At 41.9% G+C, this 22,957-nt stretch overlaps 1 protein-coding gene across 1 annotated transcript in view; it reads right to left on the bottom strand.

Annotated features, from left to right (window-relative positions):
* DNAH6 (dynein axonemal heavy chain 6) overlaps window positions 1-22,957 on the bottom strand; it is a 187,537-nt gene that overhangs the window by 83,962 nt on the left and 80,618 nt on the right. Inside the window, exons 43-52 of the mRNA XM_043547288.1 lie at window positions 22,160-22,306; window positions 21,996-22,069; window positions 19,865-20,019; window positions 12,280-12,511; window positions 6,477-6,629; window positions 5,881-6,021; window positions 4,682-4,924; window positions 3,719-3,886; window positions 2,816-3,051; window positions 504-765 (exon numbers count right to left, since the gene is read on the bottom strand). Of these exons, the coding sequence (XP_043403223.1) occupies window positions 504-765; window positions 2,816-3,051; window positions 3,719-3,886; window positions 4,682-4,924; window positions 5,881-6,021; window positions 6,477-6,629; window positions 12,280-12,511; window positions 19,865-20,019; window positions 21,996-22,069; window positions 22,160-22,306 (1,811 nt within the window). The remainder of the gene's footprint in view (window positions 1-503; window positions 766-2,815; window positions 3,052-3,718; window positions 3,887-4,681; window positions 4,925-5,880; window positions 6,022-6,476; window positions 6,630-12,279; window positions 12,512-19,864; window positions 20,020-21,995; window positions 22,070-22,159; window positions 22,307-22,957) is intronic.

Genomic DNA, 22,957 nt, shown 5'->3' with positions numbered 1-22,957 from the left:
TAGGAGGGTGGTGAAACACTGGAATGGGTTACTTAGGGAGGTGGTGGAATCTCCTTCCTTAGAAGTTTTTAAGGTCAGGCTTGACAAAGCCCTGGCTGGGATGATTTAGTTGCGGATTGGCCCAGCTTTGAGCAGGGGGTTGGACTAGATGACCTCCTGAAGTCCCTTCCAGCCCTGATATTCTATGATTCGGGAGAGGATATGTCATCCTTGGAACTAGAAGTAGCTTCTGTAGCAGGGCAGGACAGCAGCCCAGAAGGCTACTTTCTGCTGGATTTGGCCCAAAGAATTAAAAGAACAGTTCTGGATGAAAAAAATTCTATTACTTAGATCAGAAGCTCCTTGAAGCAGGAACTGATTTTTCGTCTGTGTACAACGCCCAGCACCGTGGGTCCTGATTCATGACTGGGACTTCTAGGTGTTACCGCGGTAAAAAAAAATTAATAATATCATCAAAGTTACCATTCTAACAAATAAAAGACATTAGAGACATAAACACACACCTGTGCAGCATTTAACTTTTGCCTCTTTGGCTCAACTTCTTTGACGACTCTAGAGTACAAATCCATGGCTCTAACCCACATGCACATAGACCTACAGGCCCTGGACACCTTCTCTACTTTTTCAGGCACAAAATCTGGGTTATTTATATATTTCTGAAGCTTTAACAATATTTGAGGCTTTATATTTTCTTTATCGTATTCTAAAAGTTTTTTGAGGAAATTGGAATCTCCAAGGAGCTGTTTTGCTGTTGCCCAGTCAGGCCTGAAAGAAAATAACAGTAACAGAATTTGAGACAGACACGCCCTGAGAACATGATCTTAAATAACAAATTTGCACTTTTCAGACCACTTCCTCTTGCTTTATACAGTGTTTTGAAGAGCTTGACCACAATCAGCGCTTAATAAAAACATAGCAACAGCATTTACATTTCTATATCACATGTAATTAACATAAAAGTGCTGTAGACTAGATCTCCTCTGTAGGACACATCTAAGCAAAGGGCTAGGCCTCCGAATGAAGGCTAAGAAGTGCTATTACAAGTAGACTATAGCTCTGCTCCTCCAAATTGGCACTTAGACTTGAGAGACTAATGCTTTGTGAAAGTGTGAATTGAACCACAGGTAGCTCCTCTGTGGATTTCAAATAATCTAGAGACAAAGGCAGGCTGCCAAACCTGCTACTTTTCTAGTAGAATGGGCCCTATGGGCTTTCTGACTCTGAAATTCCAGCCAAGTCACAACAGGTATGAATCTGTACTTTAATCTCCTGAGACAATCTTTTAACCAAAGAGTTGGGCCTTTGTTTCTCTCTCCAACAACTATGTGAATTTCCTGTATGGTTTAGTCGTGTCAAAGTAATAAACTGTTTTCACATTGAAACCATGGAATCTAGTCTTCTCTGGTACACAAACTTGTAAAAAACTGGATTCGCTCACATGAAAATCCAAAGCTATCTTAGTCAAAAATTTTGGATGTGGTTCTTATGGAGAATCCACCACCAACTTGGAGTTCAGAGAACCAGATCCTCAGCTGCTGAGAATCAATGTAGCTTCTTTGAGGTCACTGAACCTATGCCAATTTACACCAACTGAAGATCTGGCCAAGAGACTTTTGTACTGATATGATATCTGTTAGGAAACACTCATCAGCAAAAGATGATAAGAAGACCAGTCTCTTAATGGTTAAAAAAAGCAGCCTCCAAGAGCTCAGTGAGAAATTCTCAAAGTAGAAGTGAGAGGAGGCTTAGTAAAAAGTAACTCAATCTCAAATTAAATAATACATTTGGTTTATTTAAAGAAAAACTACTTCATTTATAGTCAAGATTTAAAAATCCATATAGTTGAGAGTAAAAAACTCAACGGTACTTACGCTTTAAGTAAAAAATACTCCAATATTCTGTAAAAAGGGAGAATTTGACCTGTGGAATGTTCAGTTCTTGAAATGTGGCTTGTTTACCATAACAGATATTTTAGCAGCATTATCTAAAATATGGCTTTTCATTGTTTTGTTTTGTTATGATATCTTATTGATGTAATAAATCTCTACATCCTCTTTGGATGTTAATTGCTCCATTGCTTGAAGCATACCACAACTTTATGCTTCAAGAAAATAGAATTTGACCCAAGCACATCAAAGCTGACAAGTTTCATCATTAGGGATTTTGGAAACTCATAAAATAATTGCTTTTATCAAAGACACAAAGTATGTCATGCAAAATTAAATGTAACCCTATAATTCAGTCTTCCTTTCTTCCCCTCATTAAGAACTGGTTTCAGAGAATATATGTGGTCTGTTACTATAAATTAGCGATGGACCCAAGACACAACATTTGGAATGGCTTCTGAAACTTGGAAAAAGTTCAGGAAGTTTGACATGCGGTTTTAGTCCAGCCCACTATAGAGAATGAGACCAGTTATGAACTACAGATGCCAATGTAGATGTGAACTTCCCCAAAGTTCAGGGGAGTTTTTATTATATTATCACCACAGCATGGTGGATGATGATACCATTTTTCTGAGAAAAGTGTAGAAGGTGTTTTGCATGAGAGACCCACAAAGCAAAGCTAAGCAGTTGTGACTACAGCTGTCAAAGAGACAATGCTTTGATTCAACCAAAGATATTCTCCACATTAGTGTACTCTTCCTATTAAAATGTAAATTTACTGTAGAAGTAGGTACCATTATACAAAACATTTCACTAATGAAGAGCTGGGGGGAGTGGGGAAGAATCAAAGAAAAAACAAAGGAAAAGATGAACAAATAATGGATTAAAATAAATTAAAACAAAATACTATATAGTTCTGAATGGCTTACTTTGCATTTAAAAGAATGGAGATAGCTTCCATTACAGTCATGACAAGATCCGGAGGCTTGGTAAAAACTCTAATTTCAGATATATCTGCTTTATCCAAAGAGTCAAGAGCTTTGTTTGCAGCCTCTAAAGCTGGGAGAGCTTCATCCAGATCCCGTTGCGCATCATCAGCAATTGCCTGAGTCTCTTCCGCTTTCACTTTTGCAATAGCTTCATCTTCTTGAACAACACGGCGAACCTCAAAATTAAATGTGCAGTGAAATATTTTCAAAACAAAACAGAGATTTAAATGGGTTAACTTGTTCTGGCTTATTTCTTTAAGGGTTTGCTTAACACCCACGTCTGCATTTTTGGTTTTATACATAAAGTATGCAAAATAGAATTATAGAGGAGCTTCACCAGTCCTGACACACACAGAAAGTTATTAATTGGTGAAAGATACTAAAATCCCTTTCCTTTTGAGGAGCAACGGCCAAGGAACTGCAAGGACAGACCAATCCTGTAGGCCTCAGGCTCTGGCCTACCATGGCAGCATAGCTGGCTACAGTGCTATTGGCCACACCTCAGCAGCTGTAACCCCTAAAATGCATGTCACAGAGTGCACAAGCGATGTTAACGCTTCTTGGAGCGGCATTAACTAACATGGAAAATATCTGCATAAACTCTGCTGCGTCCACAGAGGAAACGTTTGTACTGGTAGAAGCTACACTATAGAAAAGCAGGACACAGGCTAACTGCCCTTCCCTTCTGGCAATCCCTGTCAAGGCTCAGTTCTGTGCTTTTAGGCCCTTGTGCTCCCCAGTGTGTCACATAAAGGAGGAGAGCATAGAGCCCATTACTTCATCTATGAATTATTGAGCAGTAACACATGTTATCCATAAATATTACAAGATAATTCTTTGTACCTGATCAGCATTTTCTTGATCCACTGCTAATTTTTCCATCAAAGCCTCAACATCCACAGATTTCTCTACAAGGACTGGCTCTAAAGCGGAGAGATCTAATTTCATTTTATCTACAAGCACGTTCGTCTCTAATAGTTTGGATAAGCCATTCTTCACGCGATCCCGAGCCTGAAGCACAAAAAAAACATTTCACACATCTAATTACTTTTTCCCAAACACTGACTCCAAAAAGTACAACTGTACTTTTTCCAAACACTGTACTTCCAAAAAGTTCTAACATGATAAAAATATAAACTTATGTACAAATATATTTTAACACCCTGTAACGTAAGTTTTATATCAGTTGTAAATTATGTTATAAATAATTTGTACAATACATTTATTTTAAGGGTGGCTGTAATAAAAATTTTATGTTATTATCGATGTAATAATATTTATTCAGATATAAAAGAAAAAACATCTAAATTGGCATACATGATCAGGCTTATCAAACAGAAGCTGCCAGATGTTTAGGCTCAACATTGATTTTTGTTAAATAAAACATTTTAAAAACCTGAATATTATTGCAATCTTTTGATGCAATGTTTGTTTTTCTTTGGTTTTGCTTTAATCATTGTGCTGCAATGTTTGTATCCCAAGTGTCTTGTCCTAGGACAAGAGATGGGGGAAGTGAAATGACTCATATTTTTTCATTTTCCATGCGAATGAAGAGCAAAATGGTAACAAAAAGCACCAATAGTACAAAGTAAATTAGACTTTAAAAATTCCGTGTTTTAATATTCAGTACTTGGAAAAGGAAAATTGGGCTGGTTTACCACAAAAGAATTACAAGCCATTTTATGTATGGTAAACCCTGAAGCTGCTGCACTATGAAGGAAAAGTAATACAAAAATCTGAAGGGAAGGAAGACACATTTCTCAGACACAATAAGCAGAAATTTTTGTTTAATAAAATTAAACCTACTGAAACCAACTGCTTCCTTTTTTCCCCCAGCATGGACAAGTAGAGATTGATTAATTCTAAATACGAAGTGGGAGTTGTGTAATATCGTCGCCGCAGCTCAGCATAATATCGATCTGCCATTTCAGTCACACTCATATGGATATCTACACACATTACTGAAACTTTCTCTTTCAACTCGTCACTTCCAAGATCAACATTCAGGAAAAATGTCCTTGATACAGAAAGAAGTGCTTCTCTGGGCCACTGCAAAAGGGAAAAAGATTATCTGAACAACAGTCATTCACTTCATCATGGTCAAAGCCAACATTTGTGGTGAAATATGGTAAATTCTCAGTACAAACTAGATGTTTTCTCTCGACCATTGCAGAAAGAGTACATTATATTTAAAAAACCTTATCAAATGGCCTTATGAATTCCACAAGCCCACTGCTATTGAAACTGGCCAGCCTTTGATGAGACGTTTCTGGATAAGACTTGGTGGGCTAGGGTGGATTTAGTGGTTCCTACAAGCCATGTAGATGTTGAACCCCATCACTTGACAAAGCAAAGGTCTGCAAGCTGACAGGAATCATGGCAGTGATCCTCTTGTGTGTCTCCTCAGAAGGTCACCTAGATCTTCAGCTTTCTCTGTTTGGCCTGCTGCACCAGGACTGAGGAGAGGGGACCAAACTGAGATCAGCATCTTGTCTCGTTTAGGGAGCAAAGTCCTGGAAATCTGAGTCCCCTAAAGGACAGTAAAGAGTGTGTGGGGGCTGGGGGTGATTGTTGGCTTCTGCTCCCATATCAGCTTTTAAAGTGAGGACTGCAAAGGATAAAGCAGGATTGCTGAACTGCTTTGTCCGCATCACTGGAAGCAGAGAATCTGGTCAACGAACGAAAGGATGTCAATCCTTGGAGCCTGTGGACAAGTCTGAGCTGCCTCTGGTTTTGTCAAATGTCTCAGACTGAAGGAGAGGCCAAGATCCAATATGTTATCATCAGCTGAGTAGAAACCACAATCAGATATTCGAGATATTCTAGTTAATGAGAATCTTGGAATTACCTATCATTGAAAAATAACACATAGGCCACATAATCCCAGATGACATTCAGGAGGCTACATTTTTACTTTATTTTTAATAACATAGAATATATAACAGCAGTGTTTATTACTGAGACATCTCCAAGTTATTACTCTGTTGATCTTAGTTAGTACGAACCTGCACAAACCAATCAATAGTACAGCAATTCACAAGGGATGGAAACATCCGACATCGCGCTCGGAAAGCTTCACCTACGGGACTCATACAGAGAACGATATGCAACTTCTGACGAACTCGGTTAATGAAGTATTGAAATACCTGTTTAAAAAGAACACAGCATACAGGAAAAATAAAGGAGATGACAATGAGGTTGTTTGCTCAAAGGAAATCTAGTACAATCATGTACTCCAGGGAACAACCCTGCTTTCGCTGAATGATCTAATGGGCCATTTCCATCTCTAACCTCTATAGCTAGTCTCAGAAATTCTCTATGAACAGCTGAATTCTTCTCTCCAAGGGTGGAATATGAATATTTTGTCCACACGTGACAGAATGGAAGTACTTATTAAAAGTCCTGGAAATTGATCTTCCTGAGTGTAAACAAAATGTAATGTTCTCCTCTTTTCACATTAGATACATTAGATAAATAAGAGACAGATAAAAGTCATATGTTAGAATGTCTATACTTAATTCTTTGAAAATAAGAATTTTAGTAACATCTATTTACAATGTTATCTGATACAATAAACTAATATTTGCAATACTTGTCCTACCTCATCTCTGTTCCCCTCTGCTATTCCTGCCTCTTTAGCTTTGGGTCTCGTAGGTGCCAGAACCTGTTCCAATTCATCTTTTTCAAATAAATTAGGTACTTCCCCAGAATTGAGAATATTGTTGATGTCTTCCAAGAACTCCTCTACAACAATCTATAGATAAGATTTTATAAACATTAGATGTCAAATGAATTAATGTGTGTCCTCTGTAAGTATGGAGAAAACAATCAGGAAAATAAAAATAACAGTGCTGTATTCATAAGCTATAAAAATTGTAAGAAAAAACTTTGTTTTTAACTGAAAAATGTATTTGAAAATCCTTACCTTTTAAATATTTGAAACAGATACCATCAAAATATTACCTAGGAAAACAAAACAGGTCTTCCCCATTCGTTTTCTCACCTATGTCCAGAAGTTTTTACAAATGTGTGGCCTCTAATCTGATTCACACACACTGTTCAGTGTGATCACTGATGGTGGTCTTTCGAAGTTACTGATATTATCTGTAGGATCTTGTCATTTGGTCAAGTTTATTGTGCTCATGGTCACTTTACTACTTTGATATTAGTCAGTTTTGTGTTAACTCTTCAAACTGAGGGCCAATACTTTCATCCGCCAACCCAACCACCAGAAGGAGCTGCTTCTGAACAGGTAAATAGCCTTTTTCTCCCTCTGTACCTCACAACACAGCCCTTCCTGTTTTACAGATAATCAGTGCTCCTACTTCTATCATAGTTCTTCTCACCCGCAGCCTGATCTCCTGACATGGCCTACCTCCTAAGGGACAGCCCACACTGGGGGAGGCTGCTTGGTCCCCACTCTGTTCTCTGTCCCTTGTTCCCAGGACCCCCTTGCCTTCCCTCAGGCTGCATGTGCATGAGCACCCAGGCTCCGTGCACTGTGAGGCCAGTGAGTCCGAGTCAGTCCCCAAACATGTCTGCAATAAGGAGCTGGAGCCAGAGCTACTGCCACAGGAGGAATTAACTGAATTAACAGCATGCAGACTGGGCGTTTCTGCACTCACAGACCCTGGGAGGGTGGGGGTAGGGCCTGGGAGCAAGAGCCAGAGATCAGAGTGGGGAACAAGCAGCCGCCCTGCAGAGAAGAGTAATGGCAGGGCTCCCGGCTCAGTGCAGCTTGGGGAGGAATGACCGCTGGCATCCCGGTGGCCAAGAGCCACCTCCCATCTGGCAAATTTACTCCCTGCTCTGGGCAAGCTCCACACAGCACTGAGGAGGAGGAGCTGGAGCTGGAGCAGAGCAGGAAGGAGGAGCATGCTCAGCCAGGCATTAATGGTGCTTCCAGCTGCTGTTGATGGTTCAGAGCTCTATAATCTAGCAGACAATGACATAATAACTTTCAATGTCTAGAAGATGAAGCTAGCAAAGTTCAAATTAGAAATAAGGTACAAATTTTTAACACTGAGCGTAATTAAACACTGGAGTAACCAGCACAAAGGCGGAAACCTTGCTGTGTCTGTGTACCATGTTATGACAATGGGAGGTTGTTAAACTGCCACTTTTCAGATTAATTAAAAGAGATTTTTAATAATTATTGGAAATATTCAGGTAATTACCAGAAACCCAGAAACCCTGTGCAAACTCTACTTCTTAATCAGGTTTCTAGTTTTTATATGGTGCACATATCAGGATCCTAACATGTTCAGGTCTCTCTGATTGCTACTATTGCTGGTTTTGTGTATACTCTGATCTCTCATGCAGACAGCATAATAGCAGGTAGATGAAATTTCATATCTCTACAGCATGTGGAATGAGTCAGTTTGCAACATATCCCTAAAATTTTCTGTCATTTTTCTAAAAAGAAAAGGAGTACTTGTGGCACCTTAGAGACTAACCAATTTATTTGAGCATAAGCTTTTGTGAGCTACAGCTCACTTCATCGGATGCATACTGTGGAAAGTGTAGAAGATCTTTTTATACACACAAAGCATGAAAAAATACCTCCCCCCACCCCACTCTCCTGCTGGTAATAGCTTATCTAAAGTGACCAATCTCCTTACAATGTGTATGATAATCAAGGTGGGCCATTTCCCGCACAAATCCAGGGTTTAACAAGAACGTCTGGGGGGGGGGGGGTAGGAAAAAACAAGGGGAAATAGGTTACCTTGCATAATGACTTAGCCACTCCCAGTCTCTATTCAAGCCTAAGTTAATTGTATCCAATTTGCAAAAGAATTCCAATTCAACAGTCTCTCGCTGGAGTCTGGATTTGAAGTTTTTTTTGTTGTACTATCGCAACTTTCATGTCTCTAATCGCGTGACCAGAGAGATTGAAGTGTTCTCCGACTGGTTTATGAATGTTATAATTCTTGACATCCGATTTGTGTCCATTTATTCTTTTACGTAGAGACTGTCCAGTTTGACCAATGTACATGGCAGAGGGGCATTGCTGGCACATGATGGCATATATCACATTGGTGGATGTGCAAGTGAATGAGCCTCTGATAGTGTGGCTGATGTTATTAGGCCCTGTGATGGTGTCCCCTGAATAGATATGTGGGCACAGTTGGCAATGGGCTTTGTTGCAAGGATAGGTTCCTGGGTTAGTGGTTCTGTTGTGTGGTATGTGGTGAGTATTTGCTTCAGGTTGGGGGGCTGTCTGTAGGCAAGGACTGGCCTGTCTCCCAAGATTTGTGAGAGTGTTGGGTCATCCTTCAGGATAGGTTGTAGATCTTTAATAATGCGTTGGAGGGGTTTTAGTTGGGGGCTGAAGGTGACGGCTAGTGGCGTTCTGTTATTTTCTTTGTTAGGCCTGTCCTGTAGTAGGTGACTTCTGGGAACTCTTCTGGCTCTATCAATCTGTTTCTTCACTTCCGCAGGTGAGTATTGTAGTTGTAAGAATGCTTGATAGAGATCTTGTAGGTATTTGTCTCTGTCTGAGGGGTTGGAGCAAATGCGGTTGTATCGCAGAGCTTGGCTGTAGACAATGGATCGTGTGGTGTGGTCACGGTGAAAGCTGGAGGCATGCAGGTAGGAATAGCGGTCAGTAGGTTTCCGGGATAGGGTGGTGTTTATGTGACCATCGTTTATTAGCACTGTAGTGTCCAGGAAGTGGATCTCTTGTGTGGACTGGACCAGGCTGAGGTTGATGGTGGGATGGAAATTGTTGAAATCATGGTGGAATTCCTCAAGGGCTTCTTTTCCATGGGTCCAGATGATGAAGATGTCATCAGTATAGCGCAAGTAGAGTAGGGGCGTTAGGGGACGAGAGCTGAGGAAGCATTGTTCTAAGTCAGCCATAAAAATGTTGGCATGCTGTGGGGCCATGCGGGTACCCATAGCAGTGCCGCTGATTTGAAGTATGTAAAATATACAAATGTAAAATAGTTATGGGTAAGGAAAAAGTCACAAAGTTCAGCCACCAGGTTAGCCGTGACATTATCGGGGATAGTGTTCTTGATGGCTTGTAGTCCATCTTTGTGTGGAATGTTGGTGTAGAGGGCTTCTACATCCATAGTGGCCAGGATGGTGTTATCAGGAAGATCACCGATGGATTGTAGTTTCCTCAGGAAGTCAGTGGTGTCTCGAAGGTAGCTGGGAGTGCTGGTAGCGTAGGGCCAGAGGAGGGAGTCTACGTAGCCAGACAATCCTGCTGTCAGGGTGCCAATGCCTGAGATGATGGAGTGCCCAGGATTTCCAGGTTTATGGATCTTGGGTAGTAGATAGAATATCCCAGGTCGGGGTTCCAGGGGTGTGTCTGTGCGGATTTGATCTTGTGCTTTTTCAGGGAGTTTTTTGAGCAAATGCTGTCCATCCACAGCCTCAGAAACAACTCTGACATCACAATCAAAAAGGCTGACAAAGGAGGTGCTGTTGTCATCATGAATAGGTCGGAATATGAACAAGAGGCTGCTCGGCAGCTCTCCAACACCACTTTCTACAAGCCATTACCCTCTGATCCCACTGAGAGTTACCAAAAGAAACTACAGCATTTGCTCAAGAAACTCCCTGATGTAGTTCAGGGAATTATTCATTCAGATAAGGGCTAGGCTCTGCCTTCAGCGGGCAGAAGCACATGGGAACATGTGCAGCGAGCTCTGCTGCAGCTGGTGTCCCCGTTAGACAGAATTCCTCCAGGGGGTTCCTGGGAATCACTCGCCAAAGCAGTAGGCTCTGCCACTGTTGGAGAGGGTACAATATATGTACCATGCTATGCACAGCCAACACTGGTTGCAGGTGCGAGTTGGATATAACCCTGCCCTCTCCCCAACCCCATTCAAACAGCTTGCGGAGATGCTAGCTAGGAACAGGGCCCATGCTGCTCAGCGCACCTTGTGGGTACTGAATGAGAGCACAGCAGTAAATTTAACTCTTCCCTCTCCTTTTTGCAGAGACTAGCCCCAACCTGGCCCTAAGTAATTGATTTGTAGTTGTTACAGCACTAATCAAAGAACAGTTTCTCAGGGCCAGATAGTGAACCCCTTACTCTCATTGGTGAGCAGTTACTCACTCGAGGCGTTCCACTACCATTACTGGGAATACTTATCATTACCTGCTCCTCAATGGAAGTGAAAGGTTCACAATCTGGCCTTCAGCTCCCAAAGAAAGATCAAAAGCTCTTTACTGTACAATAGCTGAACTGATCACAACTTCAGAGGAGGCTACTTCTAAGCTTTATAGCATAAAGTTGAAGCAGTTCCTATTAACAAACATGAGCCAAGCAAAATAATCTTCTGAAGGCTAAATGTGAGAAACACCTTTTGCAATTATGGCTTTGAAAGTATACACAGAAGAAATTAGTGTATCCAAAAGAATGATAAAATCTTGAAGCAATTTTGCTTGTTTCATAGCAGAGCTCACACAAAAGCATGCCTGTAAATTAGCTGTAATGTGGAAAAGCATATTCAATTCTCAGAAGTTAATGAACACACAGCAGGGATACCAGGAATCATATACATTCTAGGATACAGAAACTGTGAAGGTAGGGATATTTGCAATGTTTATTTTATGAGTCACTACCTAGCACGCTCTTCCAGATCACAGCTTATTCATAGAAATGATATTGTCCGAGCTCTGGGAATAAATCATAAGATTCAGATGTATTTTTTAGATGCCCTGATCTATTTCCAGTATGAAAAGTATAACACTTTTCTATGGTAAGTAAACAGATACAATATTAATAATGTATGTAAGTTGTTGTATCTTTTTTCAGTACTAAGAATACCTTCCCTTGTATAGTTAATTATTTACTTCTGGCTTCTGATCATGACCTGTCCTTTTTCATCCTACTTGATCACATCGTTGGTTTTCACTAATATCAATCATTTTACACTTCTTGAGTGCCTTGAACAAGAAGTCAGTGGGGTAGATCCTCAACTGATGTAAATCAAAACAGCTCTACTGACCTTATTTTTCACTTCTGGGGGAAGATTTATACCTTCCGCTCATCCTTTCCACTGCACAAGATTGAACTCTGTGCTTTGTCCTGTCATGATCTTGGCCCACTCTTCCTGTCAGACACCATATTCACCTGCAGTTTCAAGCCTGCTCTTCCTTCTTCCTGTGCCCCTTTCCCATAATTCTCTAAAGCTGGAGGTAGCTCTTTCATTTACACTACCTCAGTTACCAAGAACTCTCCTCTTCCTTCCTCTGAGTCACTTCCTCCTTTTATATATTACTATAAGATTGTATTTATTGATTTAAAGCTTATGATCCTCACTCTAAAGCATTTTCTTACTCCATATAAACAACACCATATAAAAATAAATAACTTTTTATTGTGTATGCCACAACATTTTAATGATAAAGTCAACTGCTTTTCTGGTTGACCCATTTAAACATACCTGCGTGTCTGTGAAGAGGAAAACCATATCTTTGTCTTCTACTCCTGCCATCTTATACAGCTTCCTCAGATCGTCATGAAAACTGTCGTAATTATAACCACGGCTAAGTTCTATCTGAAAGCATTTGTATCCACATATATGAGAGGCAAGTCTAGTGAGAGACTGTTTGCCAGTACCTCCTACTCCAACAAGCAGGGCATTTCCTCTTTCCTGACGGATCATCCGAGCAATTCTATAGGAAAATCAAGCATAGAATTTAAAGTACACCTCTACCCCAATATAATGTGACCCGATATAACATGAATTCGGATATAACGTGGTAAAGCAGTGCTCTGGGGGGGTGGGGCTGTGTGCTCCGGTGGATCAAAGCAAGTTCGATATAATGCGGTTTCACCTACAACGCGGTAAGATTTTTTGGCTCCCGAGGACAGCGTTATATATGATTTGATTGGGGATTGGTCCTGCTTTGAGCAGGGGGTTGGACTAGATGACCTCCTGAGGTCCCTTCCAACCCTGATATTCTATGATTCTATGATATCGGAGTAGAGGTGTAGTAAAAATGACAGAATTTTCCAACTATTTGTTGGAGTCTCATTATGGCACATTATCTCATTATGGCACAGGAGCATCACCCAGGCATGATACCATAGTGAAAATCCTATAATTCTGCAATCCAAACAATGGAAGCCTCCCCTGCACAATGCCAGGGTCCCAATGGAAAAGAACATTCCCTGCTCTGCCCAGGGGCTTAGGCAGGGAACACATGCAGACTCACACAAGCCAAGCTCAGAGGGACATTTCAGAGACTGACCTAGCTGCATTAATTCAGGATAAATTCACCCCACCCAAAACTCAATCTCCTTTTGGGATCCCCACACTGCAGTCAAAACCCAACGTACTCTGGATCCCCCATCTCAGCTGGGCTATCGAACAGAGGGAATCTTTAACTCAAAATCGCTTTTGACATATTCTGACTTCAACAAGTTGGTTACTATGGATAATTTCCAAGAAAATACTTCTGGAGAATCCTGTTTGGCTTTTTACAGGAGGAACTTACAGGATAGGCAGCTGGGAAAATTCTCTTTTTAATTGCTTACTTTACCAAGCACATTCAGGGTGTTATTCTCATTTACACTGCTCTGGAAGCATAAACGGGACACAAAGTGGGCATAAATTATATTTACTCTCACTTCAAGCTGCTCTGTACTGTAGAGGGGTGTAAGTGAGTCTTAGTGTAAATATGTGCCATATATTTATTAAATATTTATGAATTATGTTAATACATAGATATATAATTGTATACCTGGGTAGAGAAAATAAACAGCACAGGTTGAATTTGGACTGAACAGGGACTTCAAGATACATTCCGTGGTCTTTAAGAACATGCCACTTAACCAAGTTTCATATTGATGAACCCCACCGTTGATTTCCATTTTGGAAGGACTTCAGCTTTCTAGAAGCTTTCTCTCATGAACATCAAACCTCCCTTTTAGATTAAATCCTTTACCAATTGTGCCACATCATTACAAATTAATTGTTGGCCAAATTTTCAAAGAAGGCTCTTCAATCTGGCCTCTATTTGTGCATGTTCACACTATTAGCACACACAATTTTTGTGTACTTTTAAAATGACAGAATTTATACATGCCAAAAGATTTGCACTTAATTTGGTTCGGTTTGACTGCATAAGCTGGTCTCCATATTGGAAGAGAAGGTTCAAGGTCTGGAGAAACAAGTATCGACTCTGCGTTGCATAAGAGAAACTGAAGATTTCCTGGACAGATGTCAGGATATGCTTCTACAGACACAACATTCTGAAGATTCAGAGCAGGCTGCGCAGCGGGGACAGAAGGACGGTGAAGAAATTTGGCAGCATGTGACCTCCAGAAGAAGAAAGGGGAGCGTCCATGTACCAGCAATGCAGATACAGGTAAGCAACCATTTTCATGTTCTCTCCACAGCTACTAATGCAGAGAGTGGACTAAATGATACATTTGAGGGAAGGGAACAGAAGGAGACCTCACCGATTGGAAGGCATGCATCCTTAGGACATGGGGGTTCCACGACCACCACTCCCAAGAGAAGGAGGTGGGTGGTGCTGGTGGTTGGGGACTCTCTCCTCAGGGGGACTGAGTCATCTATCTGCTACCCCAACCAGGAAACCGAGAAGTCTGCTGCTTGCCAGAAGCAAGGATTCATGATATGACGGAGAGACTGCCGAGACTCATCAAGCCCTCGGATCGCTACCCCTTCCTGCTTCTCCACGTGGGCATCAATGATATTGCCAAGAATGACCTTGAGCGGATCACTGCAGACTACGTGTGTCTGGGAAGAAGGATAAAGGAGTTTGAGGCACAAGTGGTGTTCTCGTCCATCCTCCCAGTGGAAGGAAAAGGCCGGGGTAGAGACCGTCGAATCGTGGAAGTCAACGAATGGCTACGCAGGTGGTGTCGGAGAGAAGGCTCTGGATTCTTTGACCGTGGGATGGTGTTCCAAGAAGGAGGAGTGCTCGGCAGAGATGGGCTCCACTTAACGAAGAGAGGGAAGAGCATCTTCGCAAGCAGGCTGGCTAACCTAGTGAGGAGGGCTTTAAAGTAGGTTCACTGGGGGAAGGAGACCAAAGCCCTGAGGTAAGTGGGGAAGTGGGACACCGGGAGGAAGCACGAGCAGGAAAGTGCGAGAGGGCAGGGCTCCTGCCTCATACTGAGAAAGAGGGACGATCACCGAGTTACCGTAAGTGCCTGTATACAAATGCAAGAAGCCTGGGAAACAAGCAGGGAGAACTGGAAGTCCTGGCACAGTCAAGGAATTATGATGTGATTGGAACAACAGAGACTTGGTGGGATAACTCACATGACTGGATTACTGTCATGGATGAATATAAACTGTTCAGGAAGGACAGGCAGGGCAGAAAAAGTGGGGGAGATGCATTGTATGTGAGAGAGCAGTATGACTGCTCAGAGCTCTGGTATGAAACTGCAGAAAAACCTAAGAGTCTCTGGATTAAATTTAGAAGTGTGAGCAACAAGGGTAACGTTGTTGTGGGAGTCTGCCATAGACCACCGGATCACGGGGATGAGGTGGACGAGGCTTTCTTCCGGCAACTAACGGAAGTTACTAAATCGCAGGCCCTGGCTCTCATGGGAGACTTCAATCACCCTGAAATCTGCTGGGAGAGCAATACAGCGGTGCACAGACAATCCAGGAAGTTTTTGGAAAGTGTAGGGGACAATTTCCTGGTGCAAGTGCTGGAGGAACCAACTAGGGGCAGAGCTCTTTTTGACCTGCTGCCCACAAACCGGGAAGAATTAGTAGGGGAAGCAAAAGTGGATGGGAACCTGGGAGGCAGTGACCATGAGATGGTCGAGTTCAGGATCCTGATACAAGGAAGAAAGGAGAGCAGCAGAATATGGACCCTGGACTTCAGAAAAGCAGACTTTGACTCCCTCAGGGAACTGATGGGCAGGATCCCCTGGAAGAATAACATGAGGGGGAAAGGAGTCCAGGAGAGTTGGCTGTATTTTAAAGAATCCTTATTGAGGTTACAGGGACAAACCATCCCGATGTGTAGAAAGAATAGTAAATATGGCAGGCGACCAGCTTGGCTTAACAGTGAAATCCTTGCTGATCTTAAATACAAAAAAGAAGCTCACAAGAAGTGGAAGATTGGACAAATGACCAGGGAAGAGTATAAAAATATTGCTCGGGCATGCAGGAGTGAAATCAGGAAGGCCAAATCACACCTGGAGTTGCAGCTAGCAAGAGATGTTAAGAGTAACAAGAAGGGTTTCTTCAGGTATGTTAGCAACAAGAAGAAAGTCAAGGAAAGTGTGGGCCCCTTACTGAATGAGGGAGGCAACCTAGTAACAGAGGATGTGGAAAAAGCTAATGTACTCAATGCTTTTGTTGCCTCTGTCTTCACGAACAAGGTCAGCTCCCAGACTACTGCACTGGGCAGCACAGCATGGGGAGGAGGTGACCAGCCCTCTGTGGAGAAAGAAGTGTTTTGGGACTATTTAGAAAAGCTGGACAAGCACAAGTCATAGAATCATAGAATCATAGAATATCAGGGTTGGAAGGGACCCCAGAAGGTCATCTAGTCCAACCCCCTGCTCAAAGCAGGACCAAGTCCCAGTTAAATCATCCCAGCCAGGGCTTTGTCAAGCCTGACCTTAAAAACCTGTAAGGAAGGAGATTCTACCACCTCCCTAGGTAACGCATTCCAGTGTTTCACCACCCTCTTAGTGAAAAAGTTTTTCCTAATATCCAATCTAAACCTCCCCCATTGCAACTTGAGACCATTACTCCTCGTTCTGTCATCTGCTACCATTGAGAACAGTCTAGAGCCATCCTCTTTGGAACCCCCTTTCAGGTAGTTGAAAGCAGCTATCAAATCCCCCCTCATTCTTCTCTTCTGCAGACTAAACAATCCCAGCTCCCTCAGCCTCTCCTCATAAGTCATGTGCTCTAGACCCCTAATCATTTTTGTTGCCCTTCGCTGGACTCTCTCCAATTTATCCACATCCTTCTTGTAGTGTGGGGCCCAAAACTGGACACAGTACTCCAGATGAGGCCTCACCAGTGTCGAATAGAGGGGAACGATCACGTCCCTCGATCTGCTCGCTATGCCCCTACTTATACATCCCAAAATGCCATTGGCCTTCTTGGCAACAAGGGCACACTGCTGACTCATATCCAGCTTCTCGTCCACTGTCACCCCTAGGTCCTTTTCCGCAGAACTGCTGCCTAGCCATTCGGTCCCTAGTCTGTAGCGGTGCATTGGGTTCTTCCGTCCTAAGTGCAGGACCCTGCACTTATCCTTATTGAACCTCATCAGATTTCTTTTGGCCCAATCCTCCAATTTGTCTAGGTCCTTCTGTATCCTATCCCTCCTCTCCAGCGTATCTACCACTCCTCCCAGTTTAGTATCATCCGCAAATTTGCTGAGTGTGCAATCCACACCATCCTCCAGATCATTTATGAAGATATTGAACAAAACGGGCCCCAGGACCGACCCCTGGGGCACTCCACTTGACACCGGCTGCCAACTAGACATGGAGCCATTGATCACTACCCGTTGAGCCCGACAATCTAGCCAGCTTTCTACCCACCTTATAGTGCATTCATCCAGCCCATACTTCCTTAACTTGCTGACAAGAATGCTGTGGGAGACCGTGTCAAAAGCTTTGCTAAAGTCAAGAAACAATACATCCACTGCTTTCCCTTCATCCACAGAACCAGTAATCTCATCATAAAAGGCGATTAGATTAGTCAGGCATGACCTTCCCTTGGTGAATCCATGCTGACTGTTCCTGATCACTTTCCTCTCCTCTAAGTGCTTCAGGATTGATTCTTTGAGGACCAAGTCCATGGGGTCGGGTGCGCTGCATCCAAGAGTGCTAAAGGAGTCGGCGGATGTGATTACAGAGCCAATGGCCATTATCTTTGAAAACTCATGGCGATTGGGGGAGGTCCCGGACGACTGGAAAAAGGTTAATGTAGTGCCCATCTTTAAAAAAGGGAAGAAGGAGAATCCTGGAAACTACAGGCCAGTCAGCCTCTTCTCAGTCCCTGGAAAAATTATGGAGCAGGTCCTCAAGGAATCAATTCTGAAGCACTTAGAGGAGAGGAAAGTGATCAGGAACAGTCAGCATGGATTCACCAAGGGCAAGTCATGCCTGACTAATCTAATTGCCTTCTATGACGAGATAAGTGGCTCTGTGGATGAGGGGAAAGCAGTGGACGTGTTATTCCTTGACTTTAGCAAAGCTTTTGACATAGTCTCCCACAGCATTCTTGCCAGCAAGTTAAAGAGTATGGGCTGGATGAATGGACTATAAGGTGGATAGAAAGCTGGCTAGATTGATGGGCTCAACGGGTAGTGATCAATGGCTCCATGTCAAATTGGCAGCCGGTATCAAGCGGAGTGACCCAAGGGTTGGTCCTGGGCCCGGTTTTATTCAATAGCTTCATTAATGATCTGGAGGATGGTGTGGATTGCACCCTCAGGAAGTTTGCAGATGACACTAAACTGGGAGGAGAGGTAGATACGCTGGAGGGTAGGAATAGGATACAGAGGGACCTAGACAAATTAGAGGATTGGGCCAAAAGACATCTGATGAGGGTCAACAAGGACAAGTGCAGAGTCCTGCACTTAGGATGGAAGAATCCCATGCACCGCTACAGACTAGGGACCAAATGGCTAGGCAGCAGTTCTGTAGAAAAGGACCTAGGGGTTACAGTGGATGAGAAGCTGGATATGAGTCAACAGTGTGCCCTTGTTGCCAAGAAGGCCAATGGCATTTTGGGATGTATAAGTAAGGGCATTGCCAGCAGATCGAGGGACGTGATTGTTCCCCTCTATTCGACATTGGTGAAGCCTCATCTGGAGTACTGTGTCCAGTTTTGGGCCCCACACTACAAGAAGGATGTGGAAAAACTGGAAAGCATCCAGCGGAGGGCAATAAAAATGATTAGGGGACTGGAGCACATGACTTATGAGGAGAGGCTGAGGGAACTGGGATTGTTTAGTCTGCGGAAGAGAAGAATGAGTGGGGATTTGATAGCTGCTTTCAACTACCTGAAAGGGGGTTCCAAAGAGGATGGATCTAGACTGTTCTCAGTGGTAGCAGATGACAGAATGAGGAGTAATGGTCTCAAGTTGTAGTGGGGGAGGTTTAGGTTGGATATTAGGAAAAACTTTTTCACTAGGAGGGTGGTGAAGCACTGGAATGCGTTACCTAGGGAGGTGGTGGAATCTCCTTCCTTAGAAGTTTTTAAGGTCAGGCTTGACAAAGCCCTGGCTGGGATGATTTAACTGGGACTTGGTCCTGCTTTGAGCAGGGGGTTGGACTAGATGACCTCCTGTGGTCCCTTCCAACCCTGATATTCTATGATTCTAAGTGGTTTCTGTAAATTCTATATTTTGTGTGCACAAGTGACAAGTATACAGATTTGTTCCAGAAACACATATCAGTGTAGTATCTGTCTAGCTGCAGATTGCATCTGCCAAGTTCATACACACAAATGGAGACCATGTTTTGAATATTTGGTTCTCTATTCACTAAGACCAAAACTTCTATATCTGGGTGCCTTAAATTAGACTCCTAAATCTGTATGTAAAAATCTAAGTGCCAATGGAGTTGCAGAGGCTGACAGTGCCCAGTGATTTCAATGTCTATGTTGATGACAGGTCTTCTGAAGCAGCATAGGATTTCATGGGTATCATGATGATCAGAGGGCTATGGCAGATGGTTGTTCACTCAGCTCATGCAGCTGGGCACACTCCTGATTCAGGGTTCAGCATGGGATTATACCATTTTCATGGATTGACAATTACCTCCTTCCATCTCAGGTTGACCATCAGTTTGCATTTGAAGGCAAGATGAATTTAATATGTTTGCTTATTAGGGACTCCATGGTTAATTCTCTATGTATTTTAATGCATCCTTTCACTGTGTAAACCTGTGATTAGTCACATAATTTAAATTCTTCTCAAAATGACTTAAATTCACTTGTTTACACCGATCTGATTTTTACCTTAAAACAATGATACTGCCTAGGTATTAACTAAACAGTCCTGTACCTTGAAACATGCTCAATGGCATCCTGGAAGAACACCAGCTTTGTGTCCTTAGAGTTTGTTATATTGTAGTCATCCAGATAGTCTTGTAAAACTGATATAATCTTCTCCGTATCAGTCAGATCCTCATATATTCGATCAGCTTTTTCTGCGCCGACCTGAAAGGAAATTATTTGAGGAAAATAAGAGAAAATGAATGGACAGAAATTATAGTGCTTAACATCTCCACAAATTATTAGTCAAGATTTTCAATACTTGGGTCCTAGAGGTAGGCTCCTAAATCCATAGTTAGGCATTTGAATGGCACCCTAAGTGCTGAATTCCCAGCAGTTCCCACTGACTTCAATGTGTTCTCTGGGGAAATTAAGAAAAACAATTCAGGCATTAAATCCATTTTCATTTTAGCTTTGCAGTCTGTTAAGAGCAGTCTCACTTCTCCAATTCTTTCATACCTGTGGCTAAAGTTTGGAACTGACCTCTAATCACACCTTTAGCTATGCTCCAGACCTCATTTTTTACCAAATCACCCCTAGTGTTTAGTTCAAAGAATTCAGCTGTTGTGTTTTTCCTCTTACTTACTAGCCTCTTTTACTCAGTTGTAACCTGCATTCCACATGAATCCTTCCCTACCCAGTAAATGTCATAATGAGATCTCAGCTGGGGCTAATTGCAAAAGATTTCCTCACAAAGCAGCAGTTACTGCTTGCAGAAGTGAGTCAAAGTAATTTAAAAGCTGTCCTTGTGTAGAGAGAAAAAGAATGAAAATTGAACATGTAAACTCTGTGAGAGAAATAATTTCTCTCCACAGGTCCCTGAGGCCTTTGTCCTGGATATATTTGCTAATATGCACATTTGTCCCTTAAACTGCCCCCAGTTTGCTATCTGATCTAGCTAGTTGAGTGCTTATGGTGGAACTTAAATCCTCTCCTAGTATAATCTTTGTTAAATGCTACTAGTTTTTTTAAGTATCAGAAAGGTAGCCGTGTTAGTCTGGATCTGTAAAAGTGGCAAAGAGTTCTGTGGCACCTTATAGACTAACAGATGTATTGGAGCATAAGCTTTCATGGGTGAATACCCACTTCGTCGGATGTACGTAGTGGAAATTTCCAGAGGCAGGTATAAATATGCAAGCAAGAATCAGGCTAGGGATAACGAGGTTAGTTCAATCAGGGAGGATGTGAACACACCTCAACTGCTAGAAGAGGGCCTCATCCTCCCTGATTGAACTAACCTCGTTATCCCTAGCCTGATTCTTGCTTGCATATTTATACCTGCCTCTAGCTTTTTAAAAATATCCTTTAAAGATTTAGCTTGTCCTTGCCATGAGTCATAAATTGTACCACTGATGGCTTCCTTTCCTATCCATTCCCATCAGGATCCAAAGATCAAATATCTACCTGGAATCTACTTCTGTCCCTAGAATACCATATTGTTTCAAAAGAATATTTGCTATCCCTTATCGCCATTTCTTAGTGCACTCTGTAATGGAAAGTACCTGGTGAAATCACTTCCTCTTGTCCCCACATATCTTGAGGGGGGAAAGCAACTTTATGAAGGAGAACCAGACTTATTTCAGCCGCCTATTTTACAATTAGGATCACTTAATTTTGCCATTCCTCAGTTTGAATGATTCTCTTTGGTCACTAGTAACAGAGGCTGTGAAAACATTAACAACTTCCTCCAGTGAAAGTACATTAGCTACTATGTCTGACTTTTAGGCAGAAGGCTATTCATCTCTTCCTAATATAAGGGGGCCAGTTCTCAGATTATCTGTATGCAGCTTAGTTTTATTACGCTAGTTCCCTGAAAGGTGGTCTGCAGTCAGAAGAACTGTGTGAAATCCCATTTTTGCTAATGCAGACATTTTATCAAGATGCAAAAGGACTACTTCTCTTCCAAATATAACATAAAGGGCCACAGTCACTTTTGGTATAACAGGCAAAATGCTATTCACTTCCATGGAGATGTTCCTGCTTATTGTGTCAGTGAATCAAGCCCATAGAATTTAGGATTAGTTTATGCTGAAATCATAGTGTTTATATTTTGCCTCTACACTTTATAAACCCTGCAGTTACATTAAACAAACAGAAAGTAAACAGTATTCTATGAAAACTTAGGCTTATGATAGACTTACTTTAAGGAAGTCCCCAAAGATGATTGGTTTTCTTACAAAGTAATCTGGGTCAACTGGGACTGCAAAATGTTTGCCTACAAATTAAAATTCTAGATTAGATAGGTTTGTGTAACATATATTTACATGTCTAATGTAATACAAATGGAGTAAGTTGATTTCCTTACTGGCCATTTCAGATAACATAGAATGAAAATACTGTTTATCTTCACTGTTGATGAGGCGGTCATGGAATACTCTCTGACACTCATGGCAAAAGAGTCTGAAGATCTGCGTTTGGTCTCTGACTGCTCCAGGATCACATTGGAGAATGCCTGTGTGTACAGTACACGAATAATACTTTCACTAACATAACAAATTCTGATCTTCACTTTCTAAACACTGTTGAAACAAACATTTTAAAAACACTGGAAAGATAATTTACGATTGTGAAGAGAATTTCCTGGATCAGTTGCAAAGGCCTTAGCGGTAGCTGAAGATTCTGAGTGCCTCAACAGGATCAGACACTAATTAGAAAGAAACATATTGAAGAAAAGGGGCATGTTACACTGAAAATTGAAGGACACATGAACATCTGGAGAGAATGTTTACACAAGATGAGGTGGTTGTAGCAGGAAGGAAAGAAGGAGGTAATTAAATTGCAAGACATTGCTATGTAAATACAGCAAAAGTACAAGATTAGGAATGAAGCAATCAAGCTCCTATTATTATGTATACAGAAACAGAGCTAAGAGCTGACTAGCTTTACAGAGATGGTGGCAAAAAAATTACAACTGGGAAGTTAAAAGAGGATATGGCCTATATAGGAGAGATCAGCAGAGTAAAAGTGGAGGGAATATTGAATTTATTATGATTGTTATTAATTCTAACAATATTGTACATATACACCATCTACCAACATCATCTATCTCACACAAAACATCATAAAACTATTTATAATGTTCTTATAATATTTATAAGAATAT

The sequence above is a fragment of the Chelonia mydas genome, chromosome 5 (assembly GCF_015237465.2).
Source record: "Chelonia mydas isolate rCheMyd1 chromosome 5, rCheMyd1.pri.v2, whole genome shotgun sequence".
In the NCBI taxonomy this organism is placed as follows: Eukaryota; Metazoa; Chordata; order Testudines; family Cheloniidae; genus Chelonia; species Chelonia mydas.
Note: the sequence above shows the minus strand (reverse complement) of the source record. Positions and strands in the feature narration are given on the sequence as shown.